General features: G+C 39.2%; 1 protein-coding gene across 1 annotated transcript in view; it reads left to right on the top strand.

Annotated features, from left to right (window-relative positions):
- The first annotated feature begins 2,401 nt into the window (after positions 1–2,401).
- DUSP22 (dual specificity phosphatase 22) overlaps positions 2,402–19,253 on the top strand; it is a 35,731-nt gene continuing 18,879 nt past the window's right edge. Inside the window, exons 1-3 of the mRNA XM_007423861.4 lie at positions 2,402–2,758; positions 11,368–11,401; positions 15,762–15,844. Coding sequence (XP_007423923.2) covers positions 2,738–2,758; positions 11,368–11,401; positions 15,762–15,844 — 138 coding nt within the window. The 5' untranslated portion in view covers positions 2,402–2,737. The remainder of the gene's footprint in view (positions 2,759–11,367; positions 11,402–15,761; positions 15,845–19,253) is intronic.

Raw genomic sequence — 19,253 nt, 5'->3', positions numbered from 1 at the left:
ACATTAGTGTCCAATGTGAATTTATTTATTTAAAAGATTTGAATGGCTCCCATCCTAAGAGCACAATTTTGAGCAGCTCACAACAGAAGAACTATGAAACCATGTAACAGAAACTGTAAGTCTTCTGGAAAGAATATGATAAAAGCACGGTGAAGCAGTAGGCAATAGTCTACCTCCTTTATGAATTAAAGCTTCCTGCTTATGTCCATTTTCCCCCCATCACACATTTTTATCATTATCAGGCAGCTCACATGTGGTATATTCTCCAGCCTTACCCAGTGTCTTCTCTCAAGTTAGGTGCAGCCAGTTGTCAACCCACAAATCACTGCAATCATGGTGATTTCATCATGAACTTTAATAAGGTATCGCTGAATTTACACAAAGAATATATTCAAGAGTTTTTTTAAAAATATATCATTAACACTAATTTAGGATGTTTTAGTGTTGCTTGCATTGTTTTAAATCAGGATTGCTCAACCTAGTGATATCCAGGTGTGTTAAATTTCAATTCCAACAGTTCAGAGTGTCAGTTAATCTGTTTGTTCCTCCTTATCCATAGTCAGCTAGGCATTGGCTCAAATGTTAAATTAAGCGGGAGAAGAGGTCAAATCTTGCATCTACCCTCTTTATCCCCTTGTTGCTCTAGAGAGGCCCTGGAGTGCCCTGCCTTCCCCTTTAGGGGTCTTGTAAACAGTTCCACCAATTATCCAGGCATCCTGGAGATTTATTTTTTCAGACAGCACTGATATTCCCTATCACAGGAGAGAAAGAGAAAAGAGACCTTCATAGCACTGCAGTTAGCAAGACAAATGAGAATGTAGGTAGAACCTGCGCTGAATTCAGGGCATGGCAAGATCCAATTTAACCAGTTTCTTATCGCCTTTCAGAGAAATGGAAGTTTTCTAAAGCCAATTCAACTTTGGGTGCCCTACCTGTATCTGCAACTTGCTTATGGTTTATTAGGATTAATATTCTATTAGGCCTTGATCATTTCCCTATTTTATTGTGCCATCAAAAACCAAAAGAACATAAAAAAGGCAGTGAAATGGAATAAGTTGTTTATGGTAGAAGCAGCTCCAGAAGAAAAAAAGTGTTCCATGTAGAAAAAGAGCCTGGTTGTTCAAAAAAATGATTTGTTATACAAACCAAATTTTGTTAATTTATTTTTACACCACTTCCAATATCAAAGCATCTCAAAGTAGATTACAATAAAAGCAGCAATACATAATAAAAGGACATGAAATACAAAATAATAGAGTTTGCGAGAGGCACCTAAATGACTGTATAGTACAGGAAGTCCTCATTTAGTGACTGCCTCGGGCAGTGACTGTTCACAGTTACGATGGTGATGAAAAAGTAACTTCGCAACCATGACCACATTTACAACCTTTGCAGGTCTGTAAAGCAAAGGAAAACTGAAGTAAGATTATATGCAGAGTCATGGTTTCACTTTGTGACCAAGTTGCTGATCCCAGCTGTGGTTGCTAAATCAGGACAACCTGTCTGTGCCTCCAGAACTGCAGGGGGAGAACAGTATGTTGTGTAGGTGTCATCACAGAGCACCCCCACCACCAGTCAGCATTCAGCAGTTGTGGATATTCAGGATCTCTCTGATGATCTTGGTGACCAAAGGGGTACATAAGAGTGAAGGCCATCTGAGACGTATCCTGATCCCAGACTCCTCAACCTGGCTCCATACCTGTGGGCTTTAATTTCATTTAATGACATTCAGGGCGCTACAGCCTTGATCTCTGATGGCCGCATAAATAAATAAATAGTGCAATATTCACTACTGAAACATAGTGAAATAAACAATGCCTCTCTAGTTAAAATGTTTACAGACAAGCCAAAAATATTTCAGGTATACCAAAAATAAAAAACACCCAAAAACCCCTAATAACAAAATTAACTTTTTTCCAACTCCATTTACAGCTACAGCTACTATAACTGGAACATCAAAACCCGATACGCTTCTAGAAAACAACTCTGCAGATAGCAATTTACTGGAAAAGGCCCGTTTCATTAGGGCCGTTTTCTTACAAAGCCTATTTTGCATAAGCAGCAACAATAAAACTATCTATAGAAATGTGCGCCGCTTTAACAGGGCTGCTGCCATTGCCCAGAAACCAAACATGCCCCGCCGCCTCCACAACGCGTATCAAAGCAGCCGCCGCGCTTACTCATCCTTTCCAGGAATGAAAGTAGGCGGGGCTCCCACGTTTTGTGTAGGTGCTCAAGAAGGTGGAGCAACGGCTTGGCGCTCTGCATGCCGGGAGTGGTAGTTTTTCCGTTCCACTTTAAGCCGGCTCCCGAATGGGCATAAGAACTACGAATCCCAGAAACTTCAGCGCTGTTATTTAGGGCCATTTTTCACGGCGCCTGGAGTTTAATCACACGTGGGAGTGGTAAAATCAGAAAGGTCGGATTGACCGAGACGTAATTCCTGGCAGTATAAACTTGTAACTAGTTCAGCTAGGCTTTTATCCAGAGAAGTCCAGGGGCGGATTCTGATCATAAAAGACCCAAGAGGAAAGTCCCGGCTAATTTTGATGGACGGGAGATTTTGAGAGATTCTGCGCTGAATAATAGTTAACAATATAATCGCCTCTATATTCGATCGCTCACTCATATAGAGTCAATATCGTTTTTCCCCCGCCCCAGTATTTTTGATTCGCAGCTTCCTATCCAATACATTGCTTCCAGTCTCTGGTGCTAAAGTTTCAGACCGTTTAGAGCCATGGGGAATGGGATGAATAAGGTAAACTCTGCTTATCTTGTTTTCTATTTTTGTGCTTGTGCTCGCGTGCGAGGGCCGAGGACCCACAGGACGGAGCGCTTCCGAGCTCCCCTCTTCGGGTCTCTGCTTTGATCAGCACAGAAGGGCGTGTTGAGTAGCCCCCGAAGAACGTTCTAGATGCCGTAAGGACGAAGCAGACGCGCGTTTGATTGGAAAGCGGGGGCGTCTGCGGAAAGAGGAGGACGCGTGTGCGCCTCTGTGCGTGGATGCCGTGTGCGCGTGCGGCAGATCCAATGCCCGGTGCGTTCGGAAGGTGGTTGCGCTGCGTTCAGTGGATTATTCACACGCGCTACTAACTGATTGCTCAAACGCAAATCCAGTTGGTTTCTAATGGGGCTTACTCTAAGGTCATGGATTTAAAGTTGAAACCACGCGTTTGCACCGCCTCTGTTAGAATATCCCGGTTTGGGGGGGAACTACTTGCCCTAAAAATAGAAGACAGAAACACCCGCCTCGAGCATGAAAGCTGCGCTGACGCCCCAGCGCGCCGATACCAGGCAGCCTGAAGGTCTGCATTTTCAAAGTTAAGCCCAGCTCCCCCTCCCCCGTTGAATATTGGCGTCTTTCTCATTTGCATATAGAGCCGGAAACGCTCGAGATTGTCAAAAATCTTGCAGCTGGTTATTCAGCAGCTGGGCGAGGCTGCCTGTGCGCTTTAAATCGCTCGCATAACTCGGGAGCTTTTGCGGGTACCTTCTCCGCCGTCTGGTCTTCGCGGCGGTGCTGTGGTATCAACAGCGAGGCCTTTGGCTCCCTCCCGCCCCAATTTCCATGATTCCAGTTTCCATGATCTCGTCTGCTACCTGGTCCGGTGGTAGATGCGTGTACGTCACTTCGGCACGAGAGCTGCCCACTTTTAATAGTGAAATAACTTGTGTGGAAGCTGATTTGTGACGGCTCTTTTGCGCAGACAAACGGCCCGCGGTTGGAACCTCAAACAAGGACTTCCAAATAGAGAAGAAAAGAGAAACTGGCGTTAGTAGACCAAGTGGGCAGCACTGAAGATGTGGGTTCAGATGTGAACACTCTCTTAATGTCAATATACAACTATTGCAATCTTCCTGAGCCTTATTGATCAAAAATGAGGTTTTCATGTTGTTGCATATTAACTGTAGTGCAGTGCTTCCCAAACTTTTTCCTTCATTACCCAAAATGTCTTATCAGAAGTCAATTTAAATGCCCCTGTTGTCATGGGTTTGTGTATTGTTACCCAAATAAAAACCACTTTTACCCAATTTGGAGTAATTTACCCAGGTTTAGGAAGCACTGCTGTAGGGTTTCTTCTTGTTCCACAGAACAGCACTTCCTTCCTTTTTTTCCTTGAAATAAGTGTTGATATTACCAGGAAGCTAGTAATGACTCTGTAGGGTGATTTAGAAACTCTATTCTAGGTACTTAATGGATATGTGTGTGTACTATTCAATCATAATGAAGTTTCCATATAAGTTATTTTAGGTTTTGATCCACCTCTATTTATGTTAAGCCGAATTGTGCATTTTCCCCATGAAGTAGGTTGTGTAATAAACAGATAAGGAATACAGAATAAAATAACAAAATTGTAGTCAAAACCCAGTTGATCATTAAAGTAACTAGGAGAATAGTCACCAAAAGCTGTTTAGCATAGCCATTACTTTGTCAGGAATTTGGAAGAATAAAATATGGTTCTTGGGGAAGCGGGGTGGGGAGACAGAATATTATCCAGGAAGGATGCTACTATTGCAAATACTTCTAATAGTTGCCCAGAATATTTCATTTGGCAGGGGTACCTGAAGGAAGTTGCAGGTGATCCTTAAAATGTTTTACGTTATTAAAAAATAAAAAGGCATGCTGAAATTGAATTTGGGAATGAACAAAGTCAAAATTAACAGATATTCGGAATTCCTAACTTGGGTTTCTACAAGCTGTGAAATATTTCCCCCAGAGGTAATTCCCATCATTTTTACTCCATATGTCTGTGATGGCTGAGGTTAATAGGAATTTTTGTGCAATATATTTGGGGACCCCTGAGTTGGGGAAGGTTGGTATAATTCCACCTCAAAATCTGTTAGCAGCATTTTATACTGACTAAAGTGTATACATTATTTTAAAGAGTGATTTATCATGGATTATGTTATTATATCCAGTTCTTTAGATAATTATCCCATAATTAGCCTGAGCCACATCTAGCTTTTCAAAGGAAGGTTGTGGGGTGGAAATGCTCTATTTACTGATAAGTCCTGTGTGTCAAAACAGAACCACTGCTAGGATGAGGAGAACCATGAAGCTGCAGAGCTGATCTTTTGGACCAATACATCAAGTTTTTCTGAGAGAGGATACACGCTACTCAGCCCCCAGGAAAATAGTCTGGGCACAAACAGTGTTACCAATAGAAGAGAATATATGTAGCTCAGGGTTGAACTGTGGAGTCCTTGGGGTTCTCCAAACTTGGTTGTTTTCTTGCAAATGTTTTGTTACTAGCACTGAAGATGTTACCTAGCCATATGCAAGAAAACAACCAAGCTCAGAGAACCCCAAGGACTCCACACAAACTATGTTTCTAACTTGTCTGCGTTAAGGCTTTGTAAAGCGTTGGCTGCATTGCAGGTTTCCACAACTGAAACATTTGTTGCAAGTTTCCTACAACCTTAAATGTTGTTGGCTAGTTCAGTGTGTTATATGAATCCAGATCGTATATTTAAATTTATTGTTCAATGTGTGTGAGCATGGTTATTTTTTAAAATTCTATACTATAATTAAGTAATTCGCAGGTTAGCTAATTGTGTAAACAGTTGTACTATCTGATCCTTTAAGGTGAGCAAACAGATGTTTTGGATTTTCCCTGCCTCCATAGTATCAGTTTTATGCCAAGAGGCAAAATAGGACGTCATATTTAACTACGGCCTTTGTTTTTAAAACTGGGTCTGCCTCTTATACTTAGCAAATGAGCTCTAGGTTTTATTCATTTTATGCAATTCCTGGTGTTTATTTGTTGAGAGGGCAGAGTAGAATTTGTAATAGCTAGTAGTGCAGTCTTAGTAAAGGTGAAACCCTGCTCACCATTAAATTGATGATTATCTATGTACAAATTGATGGAAGTATGGTAAAGAATGTAACTGATTTGATTGTAAGGTTCTGTAGAAGGAGGATGCCTGCTCCAGAACTAAATGTACATATTTTAGTAATGAGGTTTGACCCACATATCTGCAGGTGAGTAGAGGGGAGAGATTTTAAAGAAATCATCCCTTGTTCTGAAATTCAGCTTGTCTATGCAATTGTAATGTTATTAGTGTACAAGGTTTGGGGAGGAAACAGGGAGTAGCTTAAATATCTATTGTTATCAAAATAAACTAAGTTCAGCTGTGATGACTTTGTTGCAAGGTGTGGGTGGGGCATAATAGGGAAAGTGGGTGTGACCATGACAAGCCCCATCCACTTTGCACTTTGATACTTCCCTTGTGATACAGGGGCAGCCTTGGCACAAGAACAATGGATAGGTTTAGCAGTTGCCCTATTGTATTCAGGGTCATAACTTGGAATGAGAAAAGGAAGTTCCTTGCTGAGTGAGGGGGCTTGACCATATTTTTGTTCAATTAGCTAGAGTAAAACTCTGCTTGGTACCATAATGGCATACAAATGTCTGATAAAGATCAGAGGCTAAACTGCAAAATTATATGCCCCTGGATCTGACCCGACCTCCATAAATGACCTTAGTTGGTCAACTGAGCCTATCCTTTGGCTAAAGCTATATATGGTTTTGAGAAGAGAAATCTGCTGGTGGGATTACTTCAATTTTAAAAACTCCCTTTGTTCTTAAGCCAGAGAGGCTTACTTCCTTCCCCTTACTGACCAGGACAGCCCCCAGAGCCTGCAAACAGCTGCTGTTGCCACAATTGGTGCTTGGATCATCTGGCTATTGTTTGTTCCTGCCTTGTGTCTGACCAATCGGTAATGCCACCCAAGGTAGCATGTCCGCTCTTGGAACCTACATAAAGTGGAATGAGAGACATTCACTCACATTCTTCCTTCCCCTCACACTCTTTTTTGTCTCCAGGTTGTTTTCCCTTTGCCTTATTTTAGATTAGACACTCTTTAGCATCATAGGTCTGGCTGGATTGCTTCCTGATCATTCCAGAGGCTGGTGTAACTCATCAACTAAGATGATGTAGACTAAGATAGAGGCAACCTGGTGCCTTCCCTTTGGCTCACATGGGCAGTCTTGGCACAAAAATAAGGGACAGGTTTTGGACTGCAACTTCCATAAACCAAGGACAATGGGTCCTCCAAGCAAGGGTATTTCCTAGGACTTCCTGGTGATTCTGGGCATTGGACCTGGGGCTGTTTTATGCTGTCTACCGAATTTGTGATACATTACTGAGCTACTGTTGTTTCCCAGTTGTCATATATACAAATATTTACTAGATATTTTATTCATGTGTCATCTCTCTTTTCAAACTAACTCAACATTTCCCTTTTCTCCTCCTGCCATTCTGAGCTGGGCATCTTCTTATCTGTATTTTGCTGCCTTTAGAAGAGAAGGTTGATTCATGGCGTCCAGCAAAAATCAGCCTTTCTATTCTCTAATTTTCCTAGTGACAGTGCTTACCTGTGAACAGGCTTTAAATTAAGTATAACAACACATTATAAGATGTTCCCCACTTTGATTTTAAGGATGAATGTAAAAGCAGGAAATACGTGCATACATGCCACCCAGATTATTTATACTTCATAGATGTAAGGGTTCTTCCATGCCATCATCATTTTTATTCCCTTAACCCTCATCAAAAACAATTTGTGGTCATCTGTGATACTGAGAACAAGTGAAAATCAGTGTCCCACCTTGAGCTGCTGTGGGTCCTGCAGCAACAAAGAACCTCACCCGTACTCCTTTTGCACAGAAGGAGAAGAAAGTAAACAACTGAGTAGGCTACCACTTTTTCATTGTTTTCATGGTAAAAAAACATACAAAACTCTTACTAATATTGCTGCTATTTCTGTTGTGTGAAAGGAAGCTGCAGAGGTCTCAAGTTAACATTTCCCTTGCAAGACCTTAAACTCAGAAGTTGGAAAAGGGGTTAGGGTAGCAAAAATCTTCAGTGGAAGGAGCGTCTCAAATAATAGCAGAATCCTATTAGTCCCACTGGCCTTATTCCCAGTGAAATAAATGGTTCAAGCTTCTGAGTAAATACAAGTTTGGAATGCAAATTCTCTATGTTGTGTAATTACCCAGGGTGCTTTCTGATGCCCCATCTTACATTTGCTTTAAAAAAAAAAAAAATCTGGGTAGATGGGCATATATCCAAGCAAATGCTGACCTGCAGCCACCCATGGTTTTTATTTTCCAAGAAAGCCTGTGTTACACATTCTGTGCAATTAAGTTGATACAGGGGATTGGTACTTTGTTTTGCAACATTCTCCAGCTCTCGATTTTTTTTAAAAAAAGTTCTTTTTTAAAAAAAAGTCAGACAGGATTAAATAATGGTGCACTCCCAGCATATTAGCTCCTCATGGTTTGATTTAATTATGTGCCACCAAGTCACTGTTGACTCTTAGCAACCACCTAGATCAGTGTTTCTCAACCTTGGTAACTTGAAGATGTCTGGACTTCAACTCCCAGAATTCCTCAGATAGCATGGCTGACTGGGGAATTCTGGGAGTTGAAGTCCAGACATCTTCAAGTTGCCAAGGTTGAGAAACACTGACCTAGATAGATCTTTTCCAGGATGATCTGTCTGCAACCTGGCCAATCCTGTTTTTCTTTTGTAGTACAGAGATACACAAGAGATCAGAAGTTCTAGTGCAAGGTCTAGAATGATATTCTTGTTGCATAATAATTGTACCTGCTGTATGATCACATTATTTTTATTATTTCTGTTGGATCGGGATATCCTACCTCTGCATATTTGGGCTACTCTGTCACTACTATACTTTCAGAGAGCTTTGCAACTCTGGATCTTCAGGGAGACAGTTGGGGACACTTGAAGATCTTCCTACCTAAAGGGTGTCACATCAGGGCCCTCTTGCTGTTATGTTATATAGTTGATTGTTTATATTTTAATGTTATGTTTATTATCTGTGACCTGCTTGGAATCTTCAGGAATGGAGTAGCAAATGAGATGAAGTAATAAATACATCTGATGAACTTGGTCAGTATTGTTATGAATGTCAATATTAAAGTAAAATTGCTTAGTGAAGTGGAAGCTGTGATGTCATTTATCTAGAACTCCCAGATAGTCATCTTAATTGACCATGCTGGCTTGGGCTTCTGGGAGTTGTAGTTCAGCTACATCTGAAATACTACTAGGACCCCAACTTTGTAAAAGGACCTATTTTTGGCCCTTACTGCATTATGCTCATAGAGCAATCAGTAAGTTCCCTTGGTTGTCCATGTCTGTAGTTTCCAGATCTGCATGTTAGGATGGGATCACTATGAAAATTGTTATCTCTTGGAATTCTAGCATCTGAAATGAGTCTTTTTATTATTTTTTTTATTATTACACAATAAGGAGAAATTAGGAATCTTTTCATAATATCTAGCTCTAGCTCCCTTAACTGTAGGGATCTAGAAGTCCTGCTGTTGGTGTATTAAAGTTATCTGAGGCTTCATTTTGTAGTACTTTGATATTGCTTATTTAATCTAAAGTGATGTTTGATTATTGCTATAACTGTTGAACTATCACCTACATGTTAATATCTGCATACACTTATTATTCTTACTCTTTGATATTGTAACAGTACTAAAATACATCCAGGTTTTTTGATCATAGGACTTTTTTCTTCAAAAGATTATGGGGTGCTTGTCTGCAGGCCCCCTGTGTCATGAGAATGTGGGACCAACCCCAAAGTAAGCCATGCTCTAGAAGGAAGAATGGCAAGGATGGGGTAAGGGAATTTAGGATTGGTTACAAGGTCCTTTAAAAAAAAAAGTGTGTCCTAAATGTTTTAGCAGTGTTTTGCAACAGGACCAGTCTTCCTTAGAGCTCTTTTTATGGTAGCAGAAATGACAGCCATGATGCCTAAATGGCTCTATGTCAGTCCATACATAACTGGTGAATAAACAGGCTGTGTGCTTGCCAAGTTCTTCAGAGACAGATCTTTAAAAGCAGAGGAGCAGGCATCTTAGGACCCATTCAGCTGGCAGTTTAGTAGCTGTCAGGATTCTCCGGTTAAGAAAACAACAAAGCAGAACCATAGAAAATCTCCTACTGCTTTCACAGGCGTTTCCCGCTTGCCGCTAACTTATTACAATTTACAAGGCACAGTATTCCAGGCAAACGTCATACCTCAGATATCCGTATGGGGTACATTCCTGAAATGATGAACAAGTTTCCGGCCTCCTTCTTTCCCATTGTCAAAGGAGCCGACCTAGGAAAGATCATGACAGGCCGGCTAAATCTTGAGCGTGATTTTTGTGGAAGCTGGTAGGCTTTGGGGTATGTTGGTTTAAAGAAGGCAAGAGCTCTGCCAAGCTAATGGTCTTTTTCTCCCTGTTTTCTCTTTGGGTTCAGGCTTTATCATGCCTGCCAACATTTCAGAATCAGAAATAGGAGCATACAGTAATAACTTCAGCGTGCCTTGGGTAACACACCCTCCAACATTATTTTGAGTGATCTTCCTAAGCAGCACCCAGCATGCCAGATATCCAGATAATAATTTCTTTATACTTATTTTGGTATGTTGCTGCTAGGAACAGAGATTCTTGTACAGTTGAATTCTGGGAAAGGCATTAAGAAAATTCCAGCCTTAAGGAATTGGGTGAATTTCTATCACAGCAGCAGATTAAAATAGATTACAAAGGTGAGAAATGTAAGAATGTGAGAAATGTAAGAAAAATCTTTGCCATCAGAATCAGTACAGTAGAAGTCAACTAAGCCTTGCTGTGAAGAAGGTCCACAATTCAGGACCTTAACAAATGACTGAGTTTCACTTGGAGGATCTGCTCCACCAGTAGTGATGGAATACTTGGTGGAGAAAGAGGAGCTCCTTTGGGGTTGTTTTGTCTGTTTCTCTCTTGCCTTCCTTCTTTTAAGCCATATATTGGAAAAATGGGAAGCTGCTTTCTATTGACTCATATCATGGATTGCAACCTTTTGGGGTCAGTGGCCTCATTTGGTATATTGTGAACGTGTTGGAGCTACAATGAGGCTATTTGTCTTTTCACAAAATGACTGCTATGGTGGATATGACCAAGTAGAAAACTGGTGAGGTGGCTCCCAGCCACCTCTGCTTGTTTTGTTCTAAAAATTCTTATATAGAGTCCAGAAATATACTTGTAAACCCGTTTATAAATGACATATCTCAATTTAGAGACTCAGCAGTTGATCTTATAACCTTCAGATGTTTTGGACTGTAGGACATCTGGAGGACACCAGGTTGTCTTTTTACTGTTCTTAAATTATGGGACATTGTAACTGAAAGGTAAAAGAAAAAGGCATTTAAGTGTTAAACGAGGTGGAAACATGACAAGAAACAGCGTGTGAATCTTACTGTGCCTGAATAGTGTTATGTTCCATTCTGTATGCAAATTGAACTGCGTCACACCATGTTACCACAAAAGATTGACATTTGATACTATTACTTTTTTCCTCTCACAGATACTTCCTGGTTTGTTCCTTGGAAATTTTAAAGGTAAGATGAGTTTTATTAGTGGCTATTGTAGAGTAATATGCATTGCATCCCCAACGCTGAGAAGTTATAACGCTGTTCCTCTAGAATTTTTGATTGGTCCTCCTAAGGAACAGTGGCTAAGTTTGACTTATTTGAAAGACATATGAGCGCCCTTCTGTGGCTAATCAGTTTTGTGAGAATCTTCCTTACATTGAGAAGTGGTGTATCAAACCACCCATTTTCCATTCATGTGCTTGTGCAAGTTTTACTCCAATAATTTGGACAACAAGCTGTACAGCAAAGAACTGGAAATCTATCTCCTGATAACATTTGTAGAAAGACAACAAACAGAGATAATAAAATTAAATCAACAGAGCCTCTTTGCAAGGAGTCTGTAGGAGCATGCCATCATAATCTCAGTGAGATTTGGTGGTATGTTTCGCAAAACAACTTTTCAGATATTAAATTTAGAGTCTTTTACTTCCCAATTTGGGAATTTCAAAATCTTGCTGTCATAAATAAATGCAAGCGTTTTCAAATGACAAAAATAAAATAAAAATTTTAAAAATCTTAGCTTCAGGGGCTAATATTCTACAGGCAAAAGTCTGATTTTGCTAAGAATTCAAACATGTGGTCTGCACACAATGGATCTTCTTTGGAAGGGAAAGCTGTGCCAAGGAAATGCCATTCATTCCTTCTTATCTAGAGTGCTTGTTGCCCTTACTTTCTTTTGAAAATAGATCCGTTATCATTGCAGCTACCCACTTCTCCCTAACGGCCTTATTTTCCTAGGGGAACTTTCACTTCCAGGCTGCAACCCCCCCCCCCCCCCATACTTGCTGTTTCACACTGGGATCCAGAATCTGAAAGACCTAAATAGGTAGAAATTCATGCTCCTGTTGGCTCCTTTAAACACTGCACCATCACAAAAATCAAGAAGGGAACTAATTTCATCATATATTTTCCAGTGAACTTCTGAAGCTAGAGCTGAAAGGGGGACACCATATCAGTTTCATTTCCTCTGTGAATATCAGAACAGTGGCCATCAAATGCAACCAGCCCAGCCTAGCCCAGCCTTGATTTCACATGCTGTCTCTTCATTTTTTCCAGCCAGCTCTAAGGAATCTCCAAACTCTGGGCAAAGTGTGGTTAATTTTAAATATAATTTACTCAAGTAAGACAACTTCAAACTTTGGCTTATGAAGCTAGTTTGTTTCAATTTGCCATATTTAATATTCATCTTGATTTAGGGTTTTGATAGACCCCTCATCCAGGGCTGATTGACAATGGAAGTGAAAGCTGGAGGAGAAGGTGAACCATAGGGACCAAAACTACTTTAATCCAGCTGTGGTTTCATAATTTGAACCAGTCTAGTATGCTTTGTTTCTCTCTTAAAAGTTGAAATACAGAAGCTTTCCCCATTTATTTCAGCATTCCCCTTTCAATTTTCAGACAAAAATGAAATGACAAACCCTTCATCAGCTTTTTCTAATTTTGCTGAAAAGTTGTTCAATATTACCGCAGAGAAGTGGTGTGTTAGAACTCCAGACCTTTGACAGTTAACCAGGTAATGAAGAGAAGGCACAGTTTTAGGCTGTTGCCTTGAAAAGCACAATTTCATGCTGTTATCAGGTGCATCTCCAGGTCAGGTGAGATAGTACACCACTTCAGATTTTATTCTGACATTGTATTCCTGTTCCATCAGAAACCCCATAATACATTACAGTTCAGAATGACATCAGAGGAGAAACCTGATGAACATAGTTGCTAAATCATGGCTTTCACTCTCATTAGGAATTCTGCTTAGAGATTTGTCTGAATATAAATAATAGAATGGAAAATAATGTGAATAAATACTTTTCAGAAGTTAAAAAAAATGCATCAAATGGGAGATAGGTAACCTGGATTTATTAACAGAGGGGATGCAGGTTTGAATCTGTTAGAAACAGATATGGATTGGTGTACACAATCTCATCTGAAACTAGAATCATACTATGAGGAGATTTGCTTTGCAATATGACCTTAAAGTCAGAGGCACCCAATGTGATGAAACTAAGACCTGGTATCTGTTTCCCAATTTGGTTCTTTTAAATGTTTCCTTCTGTAGTTAGTGAAGACTAAAATATATCTTAACATTTAAAAAAAAAAAAACATGTTTATGGCTCTAGCAAAAATCAGCACTTATTGACGTTTTCCAGCCTTGCTGCTTTTTAATCCTACATGAAGTGGCCCTTGAAGTGCTGTGAGCCGTTCCTGCAGAGGTAATATATAAATAACTTGAGAGTAAAGATAAAGTATTTTTGCAGCCCCCCAATAGCCAACTTATGGATGTATTTTTCATTTCTTCAGACCATTATTATCAGGATTAATATAATTTCCTATTAAATACCAAGATTAATATAATTCCATGTGTGAAATGGAGGATCATCCTTAATGTTTAAATTAAATATACAGATGATACTCATGTACACGTATGGAACAGGAAATGTGGTTAAAGTTCTTTCTCTCCTATTGCTTGGTGACTGTTTGGGCCTGAATATGACTCAATCCCAGCATGACAGCGTGGCTTTGTGTGTGGCAGTCTACTGATTTCAGAGACATTCCATCTTTGATTCTGGATAGGTCATACTTACCTAAGCAAAACTTTCTGTATTTTGGAGTCTTCCTGAACAGCTTCTGCTCAAGGAACAAGCAGCTGCATACAGCTAGAAGGACTTTTGCATAGCTCCATCTTGGTGCCAGTTGCAACCTTCCCCAGATCAGAAGACTTTGCTTATGATCACTCATTCCTTAGTCACCTCTTATTTGGATTCTGCAATGTGCTGTATGTGGGGTTATCCTTGAAGACTGTCTGAAAGCTCTAGCTGCTCCAGAACGCATCAGCTTGGGCAATTATGGGCACCAGTCGTTTTGCCCATATAATGCAGTTGCTTCAAGAGCTGCACTGTTTTATCTGTTTGTTTCCATGTGCAATTCAAAATGCTGGTGGTCACCTTAAATCTCTTCTTAGTTCAGGTTCTGGGTATCTTTGGGACGGCCCAGTGTCTTCTGCCTGTCTGTTAAGAGCTGGAAGAGGAAGCTCCCTCTGGGTTCCTGCCTGGAGACAATGCTATCTGCAGGGACCATGGGCCTTCTCTGTAACTGCCTCTCTCCTCTAGAATAGTGTTTCCCTGAAGATCAAGTCAGCCCCAATCCTTCTGAGCTTTCAAAAAGCAGTTAAAGACTTCCAGCAAGTCTTTGGGATCTAATGTGTAAAATGGATCCTCCTGGGAAGAATGGTGGTGTTGAAGTGAATTGGGCTATTCTTGGAGTTTGAGGGGAGCTGATGATCTGGGTTCTGTTTTGATTTATGTTGTAACTGATTATTATATTTAGATCTGTATGCTGCTCAGAATCGTTCATGATGGGAGAGGCATATAATCCTAGTAAATAAATAAATAAATCCCCACAGAAGCTGCACTCATCCCAACCCCTGAAGCAGTGTTATTCAGCCTTAACAACTTTAAGATGTGTGGACTCCAAGTCCCAGAATTTCCCATTCAGAATACTGGCTGGGGAATTCTGGCAGTTGGAGTCCATACATCGTAAAGTTGCTAAGGTTGAGAAATACTGCCCTAAAGTATTGGCAGGGAAACTTTCCAATTTAGAATTAATGTTGATATAGCTTTCTTTTTGCTCTAATAGCTACACCAGGCAAGCTATTAAAATGGATTTTAGATTTGTTTTCCCCTCATGACATAAAATCCACTGTTTAAAAAGAAAGATATCAATTTTGAAAATAAGTGTTACTTTTTTTAATAGCAAAAGATGAAAAAGGTCTGATTAACTATTTTGTTTCAGGGATTAACATGATCATTAGCCAGTTGTTTTGCACTAGTAGTTTATAATGGGAGAAGCCAGGGATTTTCCCTTTTGCAGAAAAAAAAAAGTATTTCTCTGAATGTATATGTTCAAGCAGCTTTTTTTTTTTTTTTTATCATAGAGAGGTGTGATGGGAGGATAAGCTGTTGAATGTATTTATTCAGTTAACTATATGTTTTGACCTTCCTCATATGCCACAGAAGAGTTTAGATAACTCTTATCTAAAGTTATCTGCCATATAGATAACTATATGAAATTCAAAACTTTTCAGGTACAGTAGCTTCTGATTCTATTAATTTTATAGAATCAAAAAATTAAAACACTTTCAAGCTGCATTTTTATTGTATTTATCTCCTAGGACCTCAAAGGGTTAGTATGGTTCTTCCATATTTTACTTTCATAATAACCCTGTGTGGTAGGTTACACTAGTGAAAGACATCTCAATGTTTTTTTGGATGTTTATAAGAACTAAGCTAGGTACAGATGATTATTTTACTTCCAGGTCTCCTCTCTGTTACAGATGCTCGTGACCCTGAACAACTAAAACAGAATAACATAACACACATTCTTTCAATCCATGACAGTGCTCGGCCCATGCTGGAGGTAGGATAAGAAACTTACCAAACTTAAACTAATGTGGTTTCTGTAGGAATGAGAAGGAAAATGCTACACTCTGATTATTCTGTTTTTCTATTAATCTGTGCAAATGAGTCCAATATAACCACTGCATGATAAGTTACTGTCCTCTAACTTCCATTTGATTCGACCAGTGTTGGTTGTAATTGTATTTGTGGATTTCTGATTATCACTAAATTGGACTGCAAAGGGCAATCGATGTGTATTCCTCCAGATGTTGAACATTAGTTCCTATTATCTTTCGCTAGTATGGCCAATGGTGAAGAATGATGTGAGTTGTAGTTCAACTTCTAAAGAATATGTGGCCCATTTCTGCTTTAATTGATGGATCTTGGGGTTCTATTGAAAAAAATAATTAGATCCTATAAGCCAGAACTTTGTTCACCCTGAGTCCCCAGAGTTTCAAGAGTTGAAGATATTTGTCTGTTGCATAGTCAAAAATTAATGGAAATGTTACTCTAAATATAGTCTGTGGTTAAAACTTGTCAGTTGAGCTTCCTATTTTGGAAATTATAATGCCAGGATTTCTGTTATATATATGTTGTCCTATCTATCTTTCATTTATATCGTCTTGAGATCAGTAACCTTAGTTAATCATTTGGGATCTGGTGATATATAAACCCTGAGACAAAGAAGATGTGTGCACAAGAGAGCACCATTGGCTGGTGCTAACACTTTGCCTTAAAAGCAGTAAGAATTCTGTGATAATATTTATAACTACTTTTTAAAATATTTCCAAATAGTCCTTGGAATTCAGGGCACTCAAGGATAATAGATTCAGTTGTCACACAAAGATAATACATTGTCACACAAAAATAATAGATTCAGTTAAAATAACCAAAGCATCTATGTTGTAATCTTTGGGGAGCTAACTCAAAGATAAAAAGACTTTGAGTTAGCTCCCCAAAGATTGCAACATTGGTGCAAGTCACACCTTTACCAGAAGGCTGTTCCATAACTAGGGGACCAGAGAAGAAAAGGTTCCCCCGTTGTTGTAAATTGTGTAGTCAAAGTTGTAGCTGAAAAAGAAAAATTAACATGTAGAGAAGAGTACGTTGACCAATTTGGAAGGCAAACAATGAGGCATAGTATCTGGAGAATGTAGTTAATAGTAAGTTGCACCTTAAACTTGGAGAGAACACAATTTGAAAGACTAGTGAAGACACCTACACATCAGGAAAGGGTTGAATCCTCTTTGAGCATGATTGCTAAGAATTGATGGCATAGCTCCTACCGTTTTAAAGTGGGAAGCATATAAAAATTGTACCATGAGGTTTAAATCAGGGGTATCATAGTTAAAATAAACAGATGCCAATCTCCCTCTAAAACCCAGTCCCTACCATATATGTGATGTGATTTTACCACTTTGAGGCCCATCTTAAGGGTAGCCTTTGGTCACCAAGTGTTGCTCACCTCTGTTATATGCAAATAAGTTCATAAATCCAGTAACAGAGGATAACAGAGGTACAGCAAGCTCACAGCAGTCCTCAGAATTTCACAGATCTAATCCAATAAATATGTATAGTGACCTGAGTTAAAATAGGTTAAATTATAAGATTAAAAAAAAACCAGGAAAAGAGAAAGAGGACTTTACCTGGTACCCCCAAAAATTCGGTGTAGATTTCTGGTGGAGAGCATTGCACAAGTATATCATAGCTACTCATTGTGATTTGTTCGGAGAGCTATGTGTAGAAGTCTGAAGTAACCCTGGGTTCCACCATTGCTGAATTTTGGCGTAGGGGTTGAAATGAAATTTCTAAGTCAATGTGCTTTATACTTCCCTAGTAGCTACTAAGATGGCTGAAATTATACATTCTTTGTACGCATATGTGCCAGCCCTTTGGAAAATCTGACTTTTCTTTAAACATCAGTGATCAAATTACATTTTGGTTATTTCTGTTTAAAACACACAAGAGTTGAAGTTAAAAAGTAAGGATTTTTTTTCATCTTAAATATTAAAAAGGAATCATGGTGATGTTTATTTTTTGCACTTCTATAATCTGCATTGGGAGACTTTTGTACCTTCTTCAGTGGCTGTCCAAAATGAAATTAAGATTTATTTCAGGGCTCAGATGCCCCATGACTAATACTTTTGTGTAAAGCTACATCTCTACAATTCCCATTTTTTGCAATACCTAGGGGAAATCCTATGCTTAGAAAAGTGTCCTTTCCACTTAAAAATATATGAAGCTGGCATGATAGTCTTACATAATTCAGTATATCCCTTGAGAAGATAAGTGTAGCTCTCTTAACCTGAGGTTCGTTTAGATTGTCCTCAATATCCTTAATATTAATAAGAGGACTTTAAAAAATAGTTTAAAACTTCATAACTCTAGTATTACAGGAAAAACTGCTGTAAATCTCACCAGAACCTGAACCATAGTTATCATTTTGCCAGCACAAATTTATAGTCTGGAGATTCAGAAGTAGTATATCATAAGCATTTCAATCTTAAAAATGTTTCCATGTTTTTCATTAAAACTCTTTGGTATATACCTCCCATTATTAGCAAGCTCATTTGACATTTAATCCTGTTCCCAAAACTAAATATAATTCTTCCATCTTTTCTGTCTTTAAAAAGCCAAACAAAATCAACATCTGAAAGTAAGTTGTTGAAAACTGGGAGAAGTCTACTGAACTCCAAGAAGAAGTATGTCGATCTTCTTGGAGAAGTGTTAAATTTCAGTGATGTGAACATTTTTTTCTGAAATAGCTTAGAGTTGGAGACTTTGGTTTGCTAGTGACTTGCTAGTATTTGGTACCAATACTCCAATGATATTGCATGACCTTTATAGGAATTTCAGTATAATCTAAGCTGGAGAGATTCTATTAATTTTTAAACAATTACAGCTTGAAGAGGGAGATTCAGCAATTGCTTCACTAATGTCAAGATCAAACAAGCATTGTGATATATTCAAAGCAATAACATATTGCATAATCTTCAAACCTTCATGGTGCGTGTGTGTGTGTATATATAAATAAAACAATCTGTTTCCTTCTTATAGTAGGATGCTCATCTTCAGTGGTGAAGTAACGGTACATTGGCTTTACTTATTGCTGGAATTTTTTGAATATTTTCAATAATAAAATGAGTCAAGAGTCTCATGTTCTACCCTGGGTGACTGCCCTTTAAAGCAACTGAAAGGACAAAGGAACAAAATTACTGGCTTTTCCTCCTCTTCCCCCACCTGCCCTGTTTGGTCCTGTAGTTGCGCTGGCCAGAACTCTTGGTAACCTCTTGTTGTTTTAGTTTTGAGAAAACCATGAGAAACCAACTGTTTCCTACTTGAGCCGTTTCTGACAAAATGCCCCTCGTGAAAGAAGAGTATCCATTCCTCATCTGTTGATGTGGCATGTCAAAATAACACATGGGGGG

The sequence above is a fragment of the Python bivittatus genome, unplaced genomic scaffold (assembly GCF_059951505.1).
Source record: "Python bivittatus isolate LINGU-HERP-01145 unplaced genomic scaffold, Pbiv_v1 ctg000840_np1212, whole genome shotgun sequence".
In the NCBI taxonomy this organism is placed as follows: Eukaryota; Metazoa; Chordata; class Lepidosauria; order Squamata; family Pythonidae; genus Python; species Python bivittatus.
Note: the sequence above shows the minus strand (reverse complement) of the source record. Positions and strands in the feature narration are given on the sequence as shown.